This window comes from Crocodylus siamensis, chromosome 1, assembly GCF_052110815.1.
Source record: "Crocodylus siamensis isolate JL-2025a chromosome 1, ASM5211081v1, whole genome shotgun sequence".
Taxonomy (NCBI): Eukaryota; Metazoa; Chordata; order Crocodylia; family Crocodylidae; genus Crocodylus; species Crocodylus siamensis.
Window position 1 is genome coordinate 172,788,851 of NC_143395.1, and position 24,296 is coordinate 172,813,146.

General features: G+C 39.9%; 1 protein-coding gene across 1 annotated transcript in view; it reads right to left on the bottom strand.

Annotated features, from left to right (window-relative positions):
- The window catches only part of SMYD2 (SET and MYND domain containing 2), a 47,956-nt gene that overhangs the window by 22,116 nt on the left and 1,544 nt on the right, over window positions 1–24,296 (bottom strand). Inside the window, exons 2-6 of the mRNA XM_090049041.1 lie at window positions 18,372–18,435; window positions 8,857–8,967; window positions 6,431–6,491; window positions 5,042–5,166; window positions 939–1,006 (exon numbers count right to left, since the gene is read on the bottom strand). Coding sequence (XP_089905167.1) covers window positions 939–1,006; window positions 5,042–5,166; window positions 6,431–6,491; window positions 8,857–8,967; window positions 18,372–18,435 — 429 coding nt within the window. The remainder of the gene's footprint in view (window positions 1–938; window positions 1,007–5,041; window positions 5,167–6,430; window positions 6,492–8,856; window positions 8,968–18,371; window positions 18,436–24,296) is intronic.

Below are 24,296 nucleotides of genomic sequence, written 5' to 3' on the forward strand. Positions count from 1 at the left end.
AAGGCAGGGTCACATTAAGCACAAACAACAGGCCAAGAGAGGGGGGTAACAGAGCATCTTACCTACATGGAGGTTAAAGTGATATCTGCCAGGGATTTAAGGCTGGTGAAGAAACAGGAGTCAATGGAAATGGGAAAGAAAGGCAGTGCTCAGCTGTGTGCATGAAGGGGAAGTTGAAATGTAATTAATGTAGTGGTTCACCATGACTTGAAAAAGAGAGGGGGACTGAGTACAATGGGTACTATATGTTATTCAAATAGGCTGCACTAACCTATCTTTGGGGTAGGTTTCCATCAGCATCTCAGTTTTGTTTGGCTAAAATAAAATGTAGTAGCATTTGATGTAGTAGCATTTGATGGGGTGTCAGGGCTGGCTCTGGCGCTCCTAGTGCTGGTCTGGTATTGCGGTACCTCCAAGCCTGGTGCCAGTTCCCTAGGGAGGGAACACCTACCCATATTTTTTTTAAGGGCCACATACAAAGAAAGGTTCCCATCAGTATGTTTGCCCAATATGGGCCATGTGTTTCACAAGCATGTTCAGTGTTGGCTGCAATTAATTAATTTCATAATTGGCTTCCATTTCTGAGCACATGCAGCTTCTGGCAGCAGTTTAATGATAGCCAAGGTATTCAGATTTCCTTGTATGTAAATACAGACAAGAGTCTTTTCTTCCTCATACTGACTGGAAGAAAAAAAATCCTCATCTTACAGTCACGTAAACATGGCATAACCTTGAGTGTTTTATTGAAGTGGGTTGTAGGACACTCCAAGATAAGTCAAATGCAAAATAAATTAAGTATTTTATTAGAAACAATACTAATAGAAAGGCATATCTTAATTTACATTTTAATTCAGTTTGAGTACAACACCCCCTAACATGCAGTAGAGATTTTTTAAAATAAATATGCATATTCCATAAAAAAGTAAAATCCAGCTTACTCAGGAAATACTGCTGACCCCAGGTGAGACAGTTCTTCATCTTCGATTGTGAAGCCATTACAGTTAACCTAAAAGAATAAAGAAACATTAGCAAAGCTCCCTGGCCAGCCCAATCCACTTTAATTTGACACTCGACATTAACATAACAGATCTCCCTGGAGAGGTAACTATACTTAGGGGCAGATCCAGAGGAGGTGCAATATCACAGCTACATCCCTCTTTTAGATCTCACTGCACAAGCAGCACACAGGGACTTAAGTCCCTGGAGCAGATAAGAATTCCCCCTTCATCTCCATGCTCAGCAGTATGTCTCCTCCCTTTGCATTATCTCCTTCTCTCTCCCCTGCCCATCACTACCTACCACTGTCCCTACCTGACCAGGGGTAGGAGGGAATGCCAGAAGCAAGTTTTGCCCCATGCCAGTTGGGCTGCATGAGGCCTGCTAGACTTAGCAGACACCAGCTGCAGCAGGTAGGTTCCCCCTCTGTGCCCAGTCCCCCCAGATGTTTACCACCAGCCCAAAAGCAGAGGGAGGACCAGGTGAACCCTCCCACTACCACCATTGCTGCTGCTGTCCCTGGCTGAAACTGTTTCCCCATGCCTGGCTGGAGTAGGACAAGAGCAGCTCTGGAGCTTTTTTCCCTTTACAAAATCCTGGATCTGCCTATGACTATACTGAAAAGCAAACCTGAATAATATGGTTACAATTTCTTATCTTCATAGTCAGCACATGTACAGAGGCCACTGTTGTCAAAAGACACTTCAGAGAAACAGGAAGGACCAAGTCCTCACACTGATGAATTTGCAATCTCATTTAGCAGAACCTACACAAAAGACCAATAACCAAGCATTCAAGTACAACTGTGTAGAGTCCTACTCTGGTCCACAACATGGAGGACATCAGCCTTGGAAGGCCAGGCACAAGACATGAAACTTAAGAGCATGGAAGAAAGTGGGCAAGATCTGTTCCAAGGAGAGGATACAATGTGAAGCCAGGCATGACACTGAGAAGTGGCAGAACAAAGGAGGGACTGAATCTTGTTTTAACAAAGGAATTTTGCTATCATTTCCAATGGGACCAGAGTTTGGTGCAAAAGAAATGCTGAAAAATAGAGGAACTAGACAACACTACCTGCATGAGGGAAAGTGTAGACATGAACAAGAGCCAGATCATGGTTGTGCAGAGCCTTGAATGAATATATGGTATAGAGGACAGGGCCTAATGGGGATGCAACTGGTTGTGTTTTTGAATTGAAACCACAATACAAATACAAATATATGATAGTAGTGAACAAGGACCTTGAACTTTTCATGGGCAAAGGAGGCAGAAGCTACTGAGGAAATTAAAAGGGGGCAAGTGACAAAGGATGGGGTTAGAGAATGGTTTCACATTTCAACACGAAAATACCTAGACATAAGTCAAAAAGTCAGACAAACTACATATTAAAACATTATTGAATCTTTAAAAAAATTTCCAAAATCCCAATTCTCATTTTATTCATAGAAATCAATTGCATTTTAGCCTAAATGAGAATTTCAGCATTGAAATCAAAAGTCTCAGTGACAATAAATATACTATCAATCAAAAAAAACTCTGCTTCTCATATACATTCACAGCAACTAAAAATGCATGTCCTATTGAATACGTCAGTTGCATTTTCGCTGCCAGCCACACTGAAGTCAATGAAAAGTTATCCCATCACCCTGCTCCTCCTTGTCATAAATCAAAATCTCTTTTTCTTATAGAAATATTGGAATGAAACAAAAATGATTATCTCAGAAGCAAGTGTCACAACGGATTTAGGCACAACCAATCATGTAAATAAAGATTTTCTCCTAAAAACAAAACTCCTTGAAATAATTCCTCCTTTTCCTCCCTGTACTCTAGTTTAAAAAAAAAGTGGGAAGAAATACTAGAAACAGTTTTATACTTTGCTAACCAGCCTATATGTAGCTTCTGTATGCTAGAAGCACAGAAGTTTCCCTCAAATTTAAAAAAAACAAAACAAAACATTGAATTACTTAAACTCATAACTGTTACCACAGATACAATGTGAATTGCAGGGATGCTAAAGGAATTTGCAATAACAAAAACCTTTCCCCTCCCAAACACACACATAATCACTACCTTTAGGACAGTAAAATAGCTTGTAAAAAGTACTATTTATAGCATTGTAGCTTCAAAGGATCTCAAGTCAAGGCTGGTGGCTGCAAAGTGCTGTGTGCTGTATAAACATATTCTTCCCTAAAGAGCTTCTAATCAGATCTAAAAATAAGGTGCAACAAGTGTAAAACAACACATGGGGGGAAGGGGGATGAGGTTACCAAGATATTGGAGTGTGATGGGATGAACGTTGAGAAGTCCAGAGAAGTAAATTGGGGAATTTCATGAGAGTGTGATGTGGTCAGGTTAATAGGCTAGGGGACTGACCTCAATAGCTGAATTCTATATGGATAAAAGACAGGAAAACTACAGGGCTGCTAGAGAAAAGGAGTTTGTAGTAACAGAGAATGGGAGATAAAGAGAGCTAGGAAAAGAATTTCTGCTTTGCAGAATATAAACAATTGCATCTCAGAGGTGCCGTGGACATTGCATCCAATACTGAGGCTCACACACATTGGGGTGAGACACAAAGATGACCAAATCCCAGGTTGCTGGCCTTGGCTACAGGAGTAGGGATAGGTAATGTTATCACCAGTAACAGAGAATAAGCTAGCGAGGAAAACTTTGGGGAGAAACAGATCACATCTACGCTACTGTTGTTCATTTGACTTAACCAATCACTACTTAGCATGCATTTGTAAAGTACAAGCCTGGACTCTCCCTGTCACCCCGCTCCAGGTTTTTTCTAGAAAAAAAACTTTACCCTACAGCTAAAACCAAAAGGAGCTTGTTCCAGGACACAAACATTTGATAGCTGCCCATAATGGCTATTGACAAGCATGTTAAATGCTAATCAGTTAACCTGAGCTAAAAGTTCTAGTGTAAACACACTTTTAAAAGTTCACCTTAAGCTGAGAGCAATGTCTCCAAGAGTCAATGTCAGAGAGAAGACTCAGCTGTGGGACTGGGTGAAGCAATATATTTGGCAGTCAGTAGAAGTAACACCATGTGGAATGATCACTCAAGGATAAGATGGAGAAGGAAAAACTACTGTTTTAGTGAAAATCTAAATTTCTTATAATTATATTTATTGAGAATACTGTCAAAGTATAATAATATCCCTTGACTGTTTTGATTACTTTCTAGTAAAAATATTCAGAAGCAAAGCGAGAATCTGAACAGTTTCAGTTTGGATGCTTCTCTATTTTACATCACTCACTGAAATAAAAACTCCAAAATAGATTTTTATTTTGTTTTTGATTATAGAAAAAAGGTATAAATATCATGGGAATGTAGATGGTTCAGTGAATGCAACTGAAAGTGTTCAGTACAGAAATGTTCAGTATAGTAAATTTTGAAGGTGACTATTATTCACCTCTAAAACAGAAATTTAATCTCTAATTAGACTATCATTGACCATCCCTTCTTGCTAGTAGATAGTGATCTACCTGAAGGGAACAGGCAGACACAAACTAATAATTGAGATCTTAAAAGAAAGAAAGAAATCAGCACCAGAGCTGGCAGTTTGTGTTGGTATTTTAAACTACTGAAGGCTGGGGCGATATTTCATCATTTTGGATTAACATGAGCTTTCACATTTTTGGAAGTAGAGGAAAGAGGGGAAAAAGTGGGGTGAGGGGCATCGTTCTTGGGTTTTAGTAAATACACTAAGTTTAGAGAATTTAGATGGGTTAAATTCAGGTAAGAAAAAGAAGGGGTAATTAAGCATTTTAGGATTTCTAAATGTTATGCAAAATGAAATTTTGCCTCTTCACTACCTTTGGCAGATGGAAGGTAATAACCAACTTAACACATTTAGAAGCTGTGCATTGGCAGAGATTAACAGAGTAACATAGGAAGTTTTAGCCACTGTCATCTAAGGCTGTGGATAAAAAGAAGGCAACAATCTCCATTGCTGTTGATAGCCTGTTTCTTTCATGATGACTAAGTCCTTGTACAGTAACACCTACCTACGCTGATTTTATTCTAGCCAACTTACTTGTGCAAATAGGACTACAAGGGCAGCATTGTCAGGGTATTCGATGTGCTTTGAATAAAAGTGATGAAGAGCAGCAATGTCATTCTGAATCAGCTCTCTCTTTTCATTGTCTAGTTTATCAAGGTCTGTGGAAAAAGAAGACAACCTACTGCAGTACAAGAAACAGGCTCCTTGTTAACTACAGCCAAATCCAGGTTAGAACAGGTCAGTACTTGTATGGGAAACACTTATCTCCTGCTCCCCCCACCCTGTCACACACAGAACAGACAGCTGGAAATATTGCAAGCATTTGCATTTCAGTGAGAAGCACTTCTTTCAAGGCCATGTGTAAACTGGAAAATTGTGCCAGATTAGAAAGTAACATCTAACACCATTTTAAAGAGAGAGACTAAACACCAGTAGTGGACAAGGACATTATTGCTACACGTTACCTTATTAATCCCAAGGACTTTTACAGAGGAAACCCTTCAGCCATCACCCACTCTCCTCAAGCGCTCCCTCCCCACCACCCCACTAAAATACCTACAAGTTACGTTTAGAAATGTTTTCAAGTATGGGCCACCATGGCTTAGGTAAAAATGTTGGCAACAGTCTACCTCATTTCCCCAACTGGGGTGGTTATCTCATTCATCTGCTCTGTTAAAACTATTTAGAAGTCTACTGGGTTTGGTTAAACAACTGCCACCTCTCACCCCAGTGATGGACTATTGTGGACCCTGACCACTTTCACTGACTGACATGTGCATGTCAGCATCTTCTCATTACTGCCAGTACCAAGAAAGAGAGCAACCGTAGAGAGCTGTGAAGACTATTCTAGGCTGGTTAGTTTCCTCAACAGTTGCTCAATTTCTAACTCTGCCTCAAGGGAGAAAAGCAATAACCTTCAAGATAAAAGCTAGCTATTGGCTTCTCTCCTTCCTCAGATCACTTTGGAGCATTCAGGACATGGAATTTCAACACAATCAAAGATAACATGTCAGATTTGACTGGCAGTGACAAATACTGAACTGCAGTCCAGAGGGTTCTGCAATTAGCCCCTTAGTCATTGTCACCATCAAGCAACTGTACTGTCTGATTTTATGCCCGCTGGTAACAAGACCAGCTATTTTAGTTCTGCAACATTACAATTCACAGGAGTCACCAGTGTCTATCAGATGGATGGACACTATGTAATTAGTCTGTCTGAAGTTTCAACCTCACTTCCCTACTCCCTAAGCTACCAGGAGACAAATAAAGCAAAGAGGTATCAAAACTCTAGAAAATGTGGTTCTCTTTCATCCCCTCCAAAAACTGAATTACTCTGAGAAGATTTTGATGAAGGATAATGCAGCAGTTCCTGAATGCTCTATGAAGGACTGCCCATGCTACCTGAAAAGCTTCTCTACTCACGTGATTCGAACTCTTTGACACCGAGGAGTTTTTCCGATTGCGTTCTTTCAGGGTGGATTTTCTAAAAATAGAAAAAATATTGCAAAGAAAAAAAAAAGAAAAAAAATTTTTTTAAAGCTAGCAATGATTTTATCAGCTGACTCCTACACTGATTTTTTGCCTGCAAACCAAAACAAAAAACTCTTAGTGTATGGGCCTTACAACTGTTAAAAGAAAATGATCCAATGAAATTCACTAACCTTAAAAAAGAAATATCCTCTGTGAGCCAAATTAAGCAGTTAAAAACATTAACTCCTATCAAATTTGCATACATAAACAGAACAGTATTTTAAATATGTCATTTGCTTTGTTCCAGACACCCAGAAAGCTGCTAACAATAGCAAGCAGGCAGGAGACAGGTTTCGCTTTGAGGAAAGTGAATAAACTCACTGTTGACAGAGTTCAAAAGCAGTGCTCCATTGTTGGCCTAAGGCCACTTCTTTGTAATCTTGGCCATTAAATATGGCTTTGCAGGTGGCCCAGCAGCTGAGGTTCAGGGACTATGGTTTGCATATTTAGCTTTTATATGACATGGAGGGTTCTCCCCCAGCACCCGTAAGCTATAAAAGCACAAATTTATTCCAATGACTTTTTTATCATTAAGCATCTAATTTTGTTTGTGGATCACCACTCAACTGTGCTTTAATTACCACATGCATGCACTTGCACACACACACACACACACACACACACACACACACACACGAGTATGCAGGCTACCTTCCCAGCAGGCCATCAAAATCCTCTCTCTCTGCATACACTATCCAGGTTGCCCTTGTCACATAAGCAAACCTCAATCATACAAATATGCTTCAAAGAGCATTTATTTTTACAGATAAAATTTAGAGCTTTTCCAAAGATATACACTGTAATAACCTTGAAATTTACAGGCCCCATCTGCTCCCTCCAAACACTTCTGTGCCCTTCTTACCATCACCAAATTCTGTATTTCAAGGAATATCCCAGATACAATTAACCATACAAGATTAAAGCTTTTCATTCCATCCAGAAAATGCGCACACCAATTGCTGAAACTTCCTCAGCCTGACGAAGGGTTTTTGAACCCAAAAGCTTGCTTAACATTTTTTTTTTTTTGGCAACTATTCAAGTTGATCTAATAAAAGATATCAGATTCACCCAAAGAACCTTGTCTGCCAGATTAGAGCAAATACATTCATGTGAAATTTTCCTACAATTTTTTTTCCTCTCCCTACAGATCACTGACTTGGGTACCCTCTTTCAGACTTTAGTTTTACACCACAGGGTAACTCCATTAATCTGGCAGCTGTAACTGAAAATCAGAACCACAAAATGTATATGGAGCTTATAGAATGGATGATGCTGCAGCAATATGATACTGTACAGTAAATGATGTAATGCAGTTGGTTCTGGAGGAAGTAAGACTTACGTAAAAAAGTGTGGTAGTCCAACACAAGTGGCTACCAATGAAAAAGCCAGTGCTTACCACACCAAAAGTAGCATGCGTTAGAATTTAACAAACCAAACCAACCACTGGGCCTAATTTTATCACTTATGCTAGTTCTGCCCTAACAATTCCAATGGCTTCATTGGGTGCATCCCCACAAGCATGCACATGCAGCAGCATGTGTTTCCCATGGGACAAATAGCAGCAACACATATTTGTACCACTGCTATTTGTCCAAGCATGCGCCTGCGTGTGCGCTCTGGCACGCAGGAACGGGACCCGGGTGGGGTAGGGGAGGCTGGGGCCAGCACCTCTGCTGGCCCCAGCAGCCTTACATGGGATCCTGGGGGCCTCCTGGGCCAGCAGCAGTGGCTCTGGCCAGCCAGGCTCCAGCTTCTAGTAGCACAAGCTGCTGTCACGTACACCACATCATTTTTTTTTAGTGGCAGTTTTTTTGATACTGGGATCTCCGGTGCACATGTGGGTGCTGTTTACAGTGCCTCAGATGGCATTGACGCATGCTGTTTGTAATGCCTCAAATGGCTTTGAGGCACTGGAAACTGCACGTGCACGCTTGTGGGATGTGCCCATTAAAGGGCTCCAATTTGCACTGGCATAAATGAATGGAGAATCAAACCTCTCATCCTTGGAGAGCTGTTAGTAAACCTGGCCAGTTTCTTGTCTGTATTCAGCAATGCCTCGATTCTCAAGAGACTGCTTCAGAGCTCATGAAAAAAAGGCATAATGGTCCCTCACACTACTGTAGCAGCTTCGGTCATCTTTTCTGAAGTGGCTCACATGCAGTACTGCGACCTGTCTATACACAGGACAATGGTAGGAAACATCCTCTGCAGGGACAGTTACTATAGGTCAAATTTTCATTTTCCTGGCTCCCTTCCCCATGCCTCCTCCCTCCGGGAAAAAAAAAAAAAAACGCTCCCAAGTCTTGCATTCCGCTCACCTGTTTGGCAAGAATCCTTGCCGTTAGCCTCACAGTCTCAGAGGGATTCCACTTCTGCCCAAAAATGCACATGGCAGAGCATTCCAGCTTGTGCATCGGCCAATCTTCTTTCTGAAAGGTTAAAAAAAAAACCAAAAAAACTGTTGTAGATAAAGGGCTGAAAAAGAGGACGCAGCAAGTCCTGCCAGAACCTGGAGGTCAAGTGAAATGTGTTTCCTTTAGAAAAATAAGATGACACTCACTAAACTGGAACAAAGCTTGAGTCATTATTAAGGGATGTGTAGCCATCCTGCATTTGTTTTTAATGTGTTCACAAGAGATGAGCTTTGGTCAGATGATCTTCATTTATTTGGTAGAAATAAAAATATACATTTTGAAGAAATGAATATGCAATCATCAGTTCTCAGTGTTCAGAGGAAAACAGATCCCTGCTTGATGAATATGCGGGTTCATTTCCTTCTAATGCATACACTGGCCCTAATTCAGATATGACTGGCACACTCAGGCATAAGTCACCTAAAAAAAAAAAATCAATGAATTTACATTAATACAAAGACAGTTATGCAAGATCAGGACCAGCCGTGCTGACCCAATTTATCAGCATTATTTTATTAGTTAGAACAATACACAGCCAAATAATAGTGGAGCTAACCAATAAAATAACTGAACGATTAGAGATCAGAAAAAAGGAGGAGGAAAAAAGGCATTCTTTAACTTAAAAATATCTATGTTACGTATTTCGTTTAGCACATAGTAAAATGTTTAATGTGACTGTTATCAATTTTGTGCTATCCCTCAAAGTCAGGAACAGCTGTTCTAAGGCATCTGTGACTTTTTTGATCACCTTATGAATGGAATCTATCCAAGCAATGAAGGCCTCCACAAAGTGATGCATGTTAATAGTGGTGCGGTCCTTTCTCCAACCAGAGCACATTCTACCTTATCTGCATATTCAGAACATAAATCAAAGTACAATGTCTAAGTCCCTCCATAGACACAAATGCACACATTTATGCACCATCCTCTTAAATGATTAAGGAGCAAATCAGCTCTACCATCAAGTAAGACACCTTAGCTAGAGAAAGATTGGTGGAGGTGAAAGAAAACCATAGAAAAATCCCATAGGCTTACTACAGAAGCAAATGAAATGGAAATATAGAAATTTTTGGCAGTTCCAAGAAAATTACTGGCATGACATTCTCATACAGAAGTCAAGGTCACAAGCCTTTAAAGTAGGCTCAATATGCCACACTGAATGAAATTATAGCACCGTCCTACCCTGACCACCGTCAAGTATCACACAAGGATTAAGAGCAACTCAAGTGCCCCGGAGACAAACTGGCCCACTATTATTTAAGACATCTATACCAAAATTAAAAGGTCAGAGACATAGCTTCATCTTAACGTTTCAGGAATCCTCAATAAAAAATGGCCATTTTAATTACCCCATATATGGGCTCGCCTTCTGAGGGAACAAAAACCTTCAACTCACACCATGCTTAAGGAGAAGGTGGTGAGGTTTAAAAATGTGCAGATATTCAGCAACTTGCAAAATCAAGTCCAATGCCTTCAAGAATCCAATTTTACATTTTGAAAACAAACAACATTACAGACAAGCTACATGAAACAAGCTAGGATGCGAAGTTCTAAAAGGGCACAACAATATAAAGGAATAGGTTGAATGGGAATTAAAGTAAGTTCCATTTTAGCCGTATCGTTAAAAAAGAAAAAAAAAAAGGAAGAAAAATCTTAAGTAATTCCACTGATGCAAGTTACACTGCAAACTTTGTCCTAAGAAGATACCATTTCCTATTCACAGACCCTCAGTCTTTATTTTGTGTGTTCTTAACCAAGAAGAAATACAAAACACAGACCCAATCCTTCAATCAATGAAAAACTCCAAACTCCCAGTGACTTCAGTGCAAGAGTTTTATGTATATGGTGAACATAGGATCAGTCCACAAAGTTTTTATACCTGCTCCTGTTCACATGTATTGCCTTAAGAGTGCCTGAATAAAACAAAACCAAGATACTGTCTTAAAGTAATGTTTTTTAAAATGCATTTGCTGCTTTTATTCTTTAAGCACTGTTAATTAAAATCTTTCCTCAGGCAGAATCATACTGAGTTATGAGAACTAGTAGGGAGGTTAAAGGAACAAGATATGGCTGAATTGTGCAAAATGAGATAAAAGCCCCAAACATTGCAGGAACAGAGAGTAGTGATGACTGAATAATACGTGGCATGGAAACATTCTGACAGAAGCCTTCTCTGCGATCACAGCAGGACTGCATTTAGCATTCTTTTCCACGTTTTCTCTAAGTGGTTTAAATTATAGCAGGTAGCATTGTTCTGACTGAATCCCTAGTGCTACATTAATGATATTTTCTTCCTATTTTCATTACACCTACAGTACTTTTCCCTTCAGTAAAGGCTGAGTGACAACACTTTTGGAAAGGAAGTTTGCTACGGCTTATGTTTTCTACATCAAAGAGTGGAAATATAATCTCCTCAACCAAGTTCTTCAAAGTGACTCCATCTGTTGGGACTACCTGATTATTTGCCAGAAGACTGGACTCCCATGAAGCATATCATCAAAAAACTCTAGTACCCAGGAATAAATACGTAATACAAGTCCAAAAAGATGATTATTTGGGTATTCTATATGACCTTAAATATTCATTGGCATGTAAACATTACTCTTGTTAGTTAAGACTCAATGATGTGCCTTGTTAGCACAGTAAAAGATTCATATAAGGACAGGTTTCACCCAGTGGAAATCCATTTCAGAAGACAGACATACACATAACACAATGAGTTTGAGAAAGCAAATGGAGGACCTAATAAAGTCTGATACTGCAAATGATTAGGTCCTATACTCATGTTAAATAGTTCCAAATACTCCAACAGTTCCACAAGTGAATCTATTATTCAGTGTGAGTAAAGGTATTGCAGTATAACTCACTCAAAGCACTACATCACTTAGAAGGTCACACCCTTGTTTTTTCTGCCACTCTCTTCTCTGTATACACACTGTCAGACTGGATGGTATTTCTGACTGGCATGGATGAATGTTTGAACAGTTCACAGACATAGCAAGCTTTTAAGAAGGACTGGACTAGAGAAAGATCGGGGAAGGGAGATCACTAGGCATAGAGAGTAGCAGGGAATGAGACATGAAGATTAGTAAGAGTGAGAAGTGAAATAGGTGCTGAAGCAGTTAGGGCAAAAGGAAACAGGTGTCAAGTTAGCAGAAATGAGATCAGAGATACTTCTGGAGCTATGCACAACTTCAGTGAATGAATATTCAACTGATGGCATAAAAGACAGAGAAACAAGCATCTCCATACACTAATACTTTCAAGACAGCTTTTCCCTGGAGGGAATGAAGTTTAGTAAACCTTAACACAGCCTTAGTTGGCATACCTGTCCTACAGAGTGCTGTCTTTAATAACCTGGGAATAAATCAGCATTGGTTCTACACCATTTCCATGCAGGGGAAAGGAAACCTCATAAGCAGATTCAGAGTTTCAGGCAGATCATGCAATACAGGATTTTTTTCTGGGTCGGGGGGAGCTTACCCTCCAGAATTGTCAGAATTTAGGAGACTGTCCAGAAGTGCGCAGGCTGACCTCTTGGGTGTCTTTTGCTTCCATGTAAAGCCCTGACTGCACAGATGCTCCAATAAAATCCTACTCCCTACCGTTCTATCATTCACCTCCTGTTCGCCACTGCTTTTCAGTTTGCTTCACTTGCAGAAGCTGAAGGGACCACTTGGTCAAGCATTAGCATGGGTCAAATCCTGTAGTTTTTACTTTACTGCAAAGTCCAGTGAAATCGAAGCAAACTTTTCTCCACTCAAGATTCCAGGTATTGTCCCATTAAGAACAGTTATCTAATCCTTTGACAAGTCCCACGGCTGTATTTTTAAAAGTGGCTGCTTTAAGCAGTGAATTTTACCACTGGACTTTACAGACCATACACACTACTGAAGCATTTCCTCTTATTTGTTCTAAATCTACTACCCTTAAAGCCTCCCCCCAGCCTCATGCTCTCACATGGAAGGCAAGGCTAAAATACAGGTTCTGATTAGTAATTTTGAATAACTCTAGTAATAGAACTTAACAGTTGCAAGTCTCATGCTTTTTTTCCAAGCATGGAGGTATATTCAATTTAATCAATTTTGATGTAACTATACCAAGTTATATTTGTGTTAAATACATCTTTACACAGATGTGCGGAGTTTTTGCAAATACAAGGCTATTCATGAAACTATAAATTAGATGCATAGGAAACAGGTCTAAGAGCACCTGGAAAACTGCCTTAACCCACATCCACAAGATTACCTCGTAATGATATAGTTGTCAAACAACTTGGGTGCCACTCCGAGCAGCCTGAGGTTGTTCTAAGTTGCACTGGGTGACAAGCCCAGTCCTTATATGATGGAGGATGAGTTATAAGGGGGAAGACAAAGATGGTTTAAAAGTTAATTTTTCTCCTTCTGAGCTGTTCAATTGCATTGCCCAAAACTGTACATCAGGGACTAAAGTATTTCCTCACTGGAGTCAACAAAAATGTTGACATCAATGGCTTTATAGATTGTAAAACCATGCAAAACTACTATGAATTTCTAGTTGTACTTCCTGTTTAACTTAGGGCATAGGAGTTCTCAGAATTACCCATAATCTTTTATTTATACGACAGGTAATTGTTCTAAAAGATGTCATCTTGATTTTAAAATTTCCAGCAATGGAAGTATCTTCTACAGCCCTGGGAAAATTGCTCCAACGGTTAACAATCCTCACTGTTAAAATTTTTCACATTATTTCTAGTCCAAACATGTCCCACTTCACACTCCTAAAAGCTGAACCTGTCATGCTAGCTAGGCTGAAAAGCTTTCTATCTGTCAAATGCCCACTTCCCATGTACATATTTGTACACTGTAATTTAGATCACCCTTTACTTGGTTATGCTAAAGAAATCAATTTAAGTCTTACACTTTATGGCATATTTCCAAATTCTATTATGAGTTTTATCTTCTCACCCTCTCCGATTTATCAAAATCCTGCCTTAATTGTGAAAGTAACATAGCCTTGTCATCGCTCTTCCCACTTACATAAGCAAGGGTCATATTACCCCTTTTGGCCCCAGTGTAGTTGTGGAAGTTCAGATTTAGCCAAGTATTCATCATGATCCTCAATCCTCTCAAAATTCCTTCTTCCTACGACAAAATCCCCCATCCCATAAGTATAGCCCTCACTCTTTGTCCTGGGACACATGACTTCACATCTGGTTACATTAAAATGCAAACTGTTTGCTTACACCCAGCTTCCCAAACAATCAAGATCATTCTGTCTTCTTCACTACTTACCACTTCTGCAATATTTACATCATCTGTAACCTTCATAAGCAATGATGATAAAGCGTATTATTCCTTTAGGGGCTTGGCTATATAAACAGGCAGAGAAAGCCAAACAAAGAGAAAGGGACTACAAACAGTGCAGACTATGGTGAGATGCAGTCTCCTCAGTCCCCAGAAAACTAGCCTGACTAGACCCAGATTTTTTTTTATTTTTTGATTTTTTTTTAAAGATTTTAATCACACTCCAGAGGAAACTTTTTCAGACTGCTCCTTCCAAGAGCCCTTACTAATAGGAGCTTGTTTCTCTAGTTCTGGTTTGGATCCCCCCTGGCTTGGTTGGATCCTTCGCAGTATTCCTTTTGTTTTCTTCCAAGTCATAGGCAGAAGTGTTATATGGTACACTGCCAACACCAGATTCCTGGGAGACCTCACTAAAAAACACAGCTTCTTGAAGAGTATTTCCTGTTTACAGTTCGATTTTGAGACCTACTGGTTGATGCCAAATACATGAATTTTCCTTGCTGTGGAAACAGACATTGTAAAACAGTTCAACACACACACAGAATCTCCAAGTCCTCTATTTCCAGAGCACATTTCACATGCTGAAGGGAGAGACAAGTTCCTAGCATTCTGCACTATGATTAGCTAAACATATCTCTCCTTAAAGGATAAACAATAGCTGTGTTTAATAGCTGAAAAAGGAATGCTACTAACTGGCTTATAGTTCACCATCTCCACATTTTAACCTTCTTGAAACCCTCATAAAACATTTCATTTTACAGCTGTCCAGCAGCTAATTTCTGAGGGGGGAAGGGGGGGAAAGGCATAGGTCCCACACCATTTTACTAAAATTATGGTAATTTTAAAAGGCAGCTAGCTACACATGGTATATGAATTTCATTAATGTAATAACAGGCCAGTGCTTTGTAAAACCAGGAGTATAAACCAAAGTGATATGAATCAGCTGTAAAACCAGAGTTGTATGAATCACAAACTGTATCAGAAGAAGGTCTGGATTGCAAGACAGGACCAAGGAAGATATAGTGACCTTGGGCTACAGGCTAAGCTCCAGCCACCATGTACACAGGGAAGGTCAGACAGGGTTTGGGTATAAAAATAATAGTAATAAATGGTTACTTCACTAATCCCCTAGTCCTAGGCTGACTCCGTCTCTAAGAATTTCCCAACTTAAGACAGTCGAGCCTTCTAGTTTCTCTAAATTATACCGGCTGCCAGCTGCCTAATAGACCAAAACCTTCTTGACACCAGTGAGCATTAATTAAGGGAACCTGGGACACATCTCCTTGGCCAATTGCAAAGTATGCAAATATAGAGACTGCCAGGCCAGCTCTGTACCCCTGAAAAAAAATGTTTTTCCTCTGTTCTAATTCTTCCTTAGCTAACTGTGGCAGATTTAGGTTTGCTTTATACTGAAAGTAAAGTGAAAAGGAATCATGCTGCAATCTGGGCCCTTGTGTTGCAGGATACATTAAAAAAAAGCACAAATGTATCTCCCACGTATCTAGGGGAAAAAAAACATATCTGCCACAAACTTTGTGTGTAACCCTGAGCATGTCAAAATATCTATGGGCTCTAGCATCACCACTTGTGCAAACAGAAATACCTTCTGCAAAGACATGTTGCAAGTCTTAATTTATTAAGGCTTGGAAGCTACTTTAAAAGCTGGCAATCAAGGCTACTACATATCTCCAAATACTGCCTTCAAGTATGCTCATGCCCTTTAATTTCTGAAGACACTGGAGTTGCAGGGGTGTATCTGAAGACACAATACAGATCACTAGATGCAGAGTCTTGATTACAGAGCGCAATTTCTAGGAGTCACTGAATTCATAATTACGAAAAACTTATACAAATGATTTTGTTTGCAACTTTTTCCACTTTTTTTTCCAAGTTACACTTGGAGAATAAATTTCAAATTAGCTGAGGTACTGCAGCTTTTAGAAAAAGAAGTATGAGTTAAATTGAAATGGACTGCGTATCCCACAGAGTACATTAAACATGATGAACAACCAGCACACTGAAGCATATTCAAAGTTACTGAAATAATGAGTTAACCATACCAGACGATTATTCTAAATGCAGTTTTTAACCAAACTGGGCAGAGGACTGTGGATTTATAGAGTTATGGACAAAGGGGTGGGGGGGACAAATAAGCATTGCCTCAAGAACTCTTAAGTACAGCCCCAGACTTTTATCAGTTTGGCGTGAAGAAGACCAAAGCACTGAGTCTCACATCCATGGGGGCTGAAAGGGAAACATTTACTGTATATTGCAGTGTTACAAGTTCAATATCAAGGCACAGATGTCCTTCTCAGCTTCGACAAAGATTTTCTGAACTGCTGAGAAGTGCCTTTGAACAAGACAAGGATGAAGATGCAATGTAGATTGTCTGTGCGGCACGTACAGTCAGTTGAGACTGGTTTCTAAAGTACATTATGCTTGAAGGTAACTTTGAAAGAACGCCAAAAGAATTCAATCCCAGCTATGTCTGTAAATTTCACCTCTGTGATTCGAGAAGGCCCAAAACCCTGAAGATAAATTTATGCCAGTTAGACAGCTAAAAACCCTGTGCATTTTCCCTTACAGTAACAGAGAACATGCTAATGCCAGTGCTCAAACTACAGTCAAGACACAAGAACATTACTGAAGAACTTGATAACTAAAACACATTAGTGTTACATGAAACTTATCAGACAGCTAATACTTCTGCTGAATGTTGTCCCTTGCAACTTCGGAGATATTCAGAAATCCTGAGTAGATGTCAAGCTTGCCTTCTGGAAAGACATTTTATTACAGCAAAAAGAAAAAAAGAAATTTGGAGAAAGTAAAACATGAGCAGTAAAACAGCAGGTGATCTGCAATGTATTAATTATGGAATAAAGCACTAAGAGCAGTGGAATTGGGCCTCATGTTTAGTGGGTTTTTTGTTTTGTTTTACTTTCGGTTACAAGAGGATCGGTTACTTTTGGTTACAAGAGAACTACAAACCACCAGTAGGAAAGCTAGAAGCTTGGATCTAGGTAAAAGAGAGGCAAAAATACTGAAGTGATAATACATATAATACATTAATGCAATATTATCATTTAGAAGAGAATATAACTTCTTAACATAAGCTCTTTCTGAAGCAGCAAACATTCTAAATCAGCTGTCCTGTTCCTAGATGCAATTACAATGCATCCACCTACCTAGCAGGAATGTGGAATATTTGCAGGCAAACTATAAACTGATAATCAGCACATCACTACCTAAGGGAGGGCTTCAATGATTTGCTAGCTTTTAAATTTTGTTTACGTGCCAAGAGTTTGGTCACCAAAGTCCTTCAAGAACAACGTTCAGCACCATGGCCCTAGCCCTATAGGGTTCCACACAGTTAGAACATCTGCTTCGTTATTTAGATAGCTCTTGGATGGAGTTTATTTTTCCAATGTGTAATCAGCACGGTTCCTTTAGGTCAGGTTGACAGCATGCAAAGGCTAGATACTGGATTTGGCTAGATTCATTAAGCAAGAATGAGCTTTCTTTTCAAAACAAAATAAAAATAGAAGGATAACTGCACTGCAGTGTTTTAGATGGTCTGTTTTTTTCATGATATGCTACCTTAGAGCATGTTCATATATTTTTGTTTTGGAGCTTTTAACATCAGAGCATACCTACTGTGGTTAACTAGCTCTTTAGTGGAAATATATGATTAAGAGGGGGAGTACAGGAGGTTTGTAAATATTCAGGCACTACTATCAACAGCCACAACACATTTGCAAATAAATTCCGAAAAAAGCATATTTATTTTTTCAGCTAGACATAGGCTTCCTCACCGGACTAATGTTAAACCACCTGCACACTCTTAAAGAAGAAATAAGTTACTGTTACTAAGATAGAGAGTGGACTGAAAGGTGGCCCTAATCAAACAGAAACATGGCTCAGCACAATTAATTTTTACCAATTTATTATGATTAAATCCTGTAGTTGTCCAAGGCACAACTTTACTCTCAACATCTGTGGGTGATCAAAGTGACCTGTCTGCTGTTCCCAACTGCAGTTGTGTTAATTATAGCCTGTAAGTACTAATGAAAAGTGAAGTTTACTGCTTTAGTGAACTGCATCCCCACCATTCTCACGAGGTATCAGAACACGTACCTGACATTCCACATTGCAGTAAAACGCCTGTTTACATCTTCCACACTTGGACAATCCTTCTTTCCTTAAAAACAAAACAGAAGTTATATTTACCCTCTAATAGTGAATGCAACAGGGACATTATAGCATTCACTACTGCTCTAAAACAGAGACTATATAGCCTACATGCCCTACCTGGCAATGATGCACTTATTTTAGAAGAGTACTGCATGACACACCATGTTTTCATAATCATATGGCATTTACTTCAGAACATTGTGACTACAGCTTGAACCTCCTCTTCAGAATGAGGAGGAGATTTTTATTTGTTTAGAGTTTCAAATGCAAATTTTCCTAACAGCTGTTACTAAGGGGGAGTCCTAAAAAGCATCCTTTTTTAGAAACATTATTCTATGCTGCCAGACCTCTGCTTTCCCTGGTTTTAAAAATATCTGTTGCCTGATTTATTTGATCACTGATGCTACTTTTTTGCTTTCCTGTTCTTTTAACTCCATTGCTCCTACATCTAGTCCCAACCTCTACCATCTAAAAAGATTTTGTATTTAAATACCTTGCTTAGTAACCTGTTACCAAGCATCTTAATCCCATTACCATGTGTCCAGCATCTGCTCTGTGATCAACGTATTATGAAAGTTTCCCTCAACCCTGCCTTTTCTTTTTGTATTTGTAGATACCCTGAGCAGTGTGTGTTGTAAGAAAGTTCTCACTCTGCTGCAAAGTACACTGCATTGCAGATCTGCCCTAAAATGATGTCTGCAATACAGCACACTGCACAGGAATTTCCCTGTGTTCTCTATCATACATTCTGTAACACATGCTTAGAAAATTCTCCTCCTCATTTCAGGGAAGATCACTACATTATGTTTAAGTTTACATGGGATTTTTAAAAAATTTAAAGGGATAAAATAAAGTCAAGTGTCCTTACTAGGATATGAGTATGTACAACACCTCACAGGTCACGTGTAACTTGAAAAATTGGGGCCCAAAAGCCTTGTATTTCTTGAAACAGTCTTGCTGGCTTTTAAGAATATACATATACTTAAAAGAAAAACTTCTTCATGGTTTGTGTGACCAGACTCTGAAACAGACTCCCAGCAGGCACCTACCCTGGAGATCTTTGAAAGGAGACTGGATGCAAACCTTGCTGGGGTTATTTGACCCCAGCAGTCTTTCCTGCCCTGAATTTCCGTAAATCTGTGAATCTATGAGCTGAGCTAATGTGAAGATTCTGTTTAATGGCCAGTAAACAAACCAGGGGTGGTTTTACATTATATAATTAGAAAATACATCAGCCTACTTTCATTGCGTCAACCGCATGACAGAAGTTTCACAAAGTTTCTCTGCCCTGAGGTAAGTCTGACCATGAATCTTTTCTTTTATCCCTTCATGTAAGAAAATTCATTCCAGACCCATCCCCTTATTTCCCTGATGTATGGTCATGGTGAACTATGGGGAGCAGGGACACAAATTGCATCACTGACTTCAGCCAAACTGAATCGCACTGCTAGGTTATTTTTGCTATTAGCATGACCCATCCAACCATGCTGAGGCCCCCTCCTGCTTGCCTACTGACGATCTTGAATCATAGGGGAAGTTGGAATAGAAAATGCAAAAAAAGATTGAATAAAATACCATTATAATTGACCCTTAGGCCAACTGTCAACAGAAGAATAATTCTGTGTCATTATATTAAACTAAGGTTAAAGTAACACCATGGTATATGTAACATTGGTACCCTTACACACGTTAGAAGACAGACTCCCCAGACCTGAAAAGCTGAATTAGACAAATACAATGCAACATAACTAAAGATCACGCACAAGTATAAGGTCTAAACTGAAGGTCTAAGTAATATCATGTATTTGAAAGAGAAGAGAAAGTTTGCATAGTGTCTGATTTAGAATACATTGCAACCAACAGGAATCTTTCCATTAACTTTGAGGACAGTCAGATTGGGCCACATGGGAACAGAGAGGGTAAAATCCAAAAGTAGCAGGAAGAACTGAAAAAAAAAAGTCAAGACAGAGGAGGAGACCATGGGAAATTCACAAATAGACAAGATGATGAAATTTACAAAAATGAATTAATCATATCATCCACTCTCAGCCCATTCATCCATAAATCAGTAAAAGCTCTATTCTTCATGGAGATTGCCATGTTTCTTAAGTATATCTAGAAAAGTTGGCAACCTATGTTATATTTTTCAGATCAGATTTACTATTTATCACATTGTAATTTAAAATGCCATCAGCATGATGACTTTTTATCATCCAAATACCTGACCACTATAGACATAGCCAGTATTAGCCTCCCTGCCATTCAGGCTGGTTTTTCTTTCCCTTTAGGGATATTTTTACATGTCACAAGTACTTTTCCCCTGAACTTCTGAGCAGATGCAGCCACCCTCAGTCACACTGAGCACATCTACATGTACACTTTACTGTGGAGTTAACTAATTAGCTCTGCAGTTAAGCGTCACCATCTACATGTGTGCCACTATAAGGGCACAGTAAGTTAACTCTGCCTAAGATAATATTGTCAGGGACAGTACTGTTTTATGGTGGAGTTATTAAGTGCACAATACATGTATAGATGGTGACAGGAGCTGGCTGAGACATGAAGGTGCTAATGCGAAGGCTGAAGAGATCCAGGTCTCTCACTCACTCCTCACAGGGCTTTGCCTGCAGGCCCCTAACCATGTGTGGCCCTCCTCTGAATCCTCTCGAGGTTGTCCAAATCCCTCTTAAAGTAGGGGGCCCAAAACTGGATGCAGTACTCCAACTGCAGCCTGACCAATGCCACATAGAGGGAAGCATCACCTCCCTGGACCAGTTCTTCATGCACCTGCCGATGCATGGTGATGTGCGGTTAGCTTTACTGATTACTTTGTCTCACTGACAACTCATGTTCATCTTGGAGTCAACTATGACTCTGAGATCTCGTTCTACTGCTGTGCTGCTGAGGTCCTCCCCCAGCCTGTAAGTGTGCTGGTGATTCCTTCTCCCTTTGCACTTGTCTTTGTTGAACTGCATCCTATTCTGATCTGCCCATTATCCAACCTGTCCAGATCCACCTGGATTCGTTCCCTACCCTCTAGCATGTTAACTTTACCCTATAATTTGGGATCAGTCTACTTTGCAGTAAACATCTCGTATACATGCACCCATTGTAGTACCTTATTCTACAAGTACTCCTGTTGTTTTCTCTGGTGCAACCCAAGAGAACAAAGTCTCTAGTCAACTGGGGAAAGGTAATAGAATTTGATCCTAAGTGCTCACAGGCCAAAAGCCAAATCCTTCTCTCACTAAGGGTAATGGGAAAATTCCCACAGACATTACCATATGCAGGGCCAGACTGGAATAGAAAACGTCTCAAGTTGATGTTATGTGAGTTTAACCATGCACCTCTGTCAATGCTGAGGTCAGCTGCTGTAGTCCTGTGCTTCATGTACAGATCAGACTGCACTGAATCTTACACGATGGCATACATAAATGAGGTTATAATGCAGTCTCCTGCAATTCTTTTCCAGACAGCAGACAACAGCTAATTTAGGAGCCCAAATGCATAAAGTTTACTGTCTCCTGTTGCACTGGCAACAGTCATATCAATCTATGCTAAAGTGATTGGGGTTTGAAGATCAACACCAACAATATAAAGTTTTCACCTGAAAATGTTATGCCTACTATTAAGGAACACCTAAGGCTACTAATTTCTTTCACGTATAAAACTATTTAAATATCTCCATGTATTTCAACGTATATGCATTGTATACTTGACCTCATTTTGTATACTAGTTTCACTATTTCCAATGTACAACTCCTTTTGGATGGATATTTGATGTAGCAACAAGGGAAAGAAACATTTTAAAATAACCAGGATCTCCTGGTTACATTAAGAACACAGTGAAATTCAGGGATTAACTCATGTTGGTGAAAACAATAATTTTCAGCTCAATTCATTTGCAAATTTAACAGGAACTAAGACTGTAAATCACAAGGGAAAACCTATGAGTAACAGAAGTTTATATATAGTTCGCTGGGCAAATTTTGTCATTTGCCTGGGCATCAATCAAGCATTGACACTTGTTTTGGATATGCTCCATGGGACTTAATCCAACACTTATATGTGCATAACTTTATTCACATGAGTAGTCCCAACAAATTCTATGAAACTACTCGCACAGGTAAATTTACATACAACTTGAGCACTTGCAGAATCAGGGTCACAGAGTATAAAAACTTCCAGGAAAGGATAGGGTCTGTTTTTTTCCTGGGACATTTAATAAAATACAGAACTAAAAAGAAAACCAATTTTAAGTTTAGTAACAGTGCTAAAACTACACAACCAAATAAAGCAAAACAAAGGGGGGGAAAACTCCAAAACTGTGTAAAGAAGAAAGATACATAAAGAAGGTTCACAACTTCAAAGGCATTTGTATTACATCTACTGGATTATTTTATCAATACTTCTATTGGGATCATCATCTCCCTGTGCATTTAAATAAAAATACAGAAGGAAAAGAAGAAAAAAAAATCAGAACATGAAGATCTCATTTAAATGTAATAAAGACAAACTCATGGGAATGTCACAGATGCATAATGGAAAGAAAAGATATAGGGAAACTAAAGGAATTTGAAGGCCCTGATTCTGAATTTTTTTTGTAGTGCTCCATCAGTGACACTGGTATGGATCTACTCCATGGGATTTGATTTGACACTTATATGTGTGTAACTACCCATACAAGTAGCCCCAATGAGTTCAACACATAGGTAAATATATGTATGACTTAAGCACTTGCAGAACTAGAGCCAGAGAATATAAGAGCTCATTGGAGAAAGAGAGGGCTGTTTTTTTCCTGGGACAGTTGAAGAAAGAAAACAAAGAACTGAACTAGATGGCCCTGTGAGGTCCCTTCAAGCCCTACCCTAAAACTATGCCTGGAGCAATACTGAACTGTTTGCCAGGTTAGCTAGGCAACTATTTCTATACACACTCACTACCACAGCATATGGGGGTCTTGCTTCTGAATGCATGAGGTGACCAGTTTCTGAGTGCCAAAATCCAGAGGACAACACCAAGTGTCTCACAGAGCTAGGACAGACTACAGACCTCTGACGTGGGAAGCAGTCTAACCAGAATGGGAAGGGTTCTAATCTAGCCAAACTCAGTAGGAAAGAGGGAGTCAGCAAATTAACCTGGGCTGAGAGGCACAGCAAATTAGCATGAGCAGTGAGGCACACGAGCATAACTCTCCAGTTTCTGGTACCATTCTCAGCAGAACTAACTAGCAGCATCTCAGTGGGATGTGGCCAGGCACCATGAAGGGGAAGTGGAGTGAAAGGGGTATCCACATCCTACACAAAACTCCTTTAAGACACAGCCCTAAAACTGCAGGTTGCTTACATAACAGGGAGAGAGGGATAGTTAAATCAGAAGCTTATGCACCTCTGATGCACTCAAGTCTAAAACAGTGGTTTCTCAGCCTTTTCAGACTTGAGACCCCCTCATCAGGCTAGAGGCAGCTCTTGCAAAATGCCAGCTCTTCGTTTACCCTTGTTTTTTTGACTGTGGGGGTGGGGGGGGGAAAAAACAAAAATGCCAGAGCAGTGGTGCTCAAACTTGTTCCCCAGTGGGCCAAATGAGTGCTCTCCAGTCTGTCTGTAGGCCAGATCCAGTGCCTGGGATAAGCCAAGTGAGCACCTTCCAGTCATACAGAGAGGGTGGGAGACAGGTCAGCCCCAACGTAGCTCCACTGGGGAAAGGCACCTAATGCAGCTCCATGGAGAGGACAGAGATGTGGTTTGGCCTCAACCAGCTGCATGGGGGCTTGGGGTTTAAGAATTTGGCAAGGAGCAAGGCAGTACATTAATGGCTGCTGCTCCCTCGCTGCCAAATTTCTGGGCCCTGGATAGCCCTGTGGGCCAG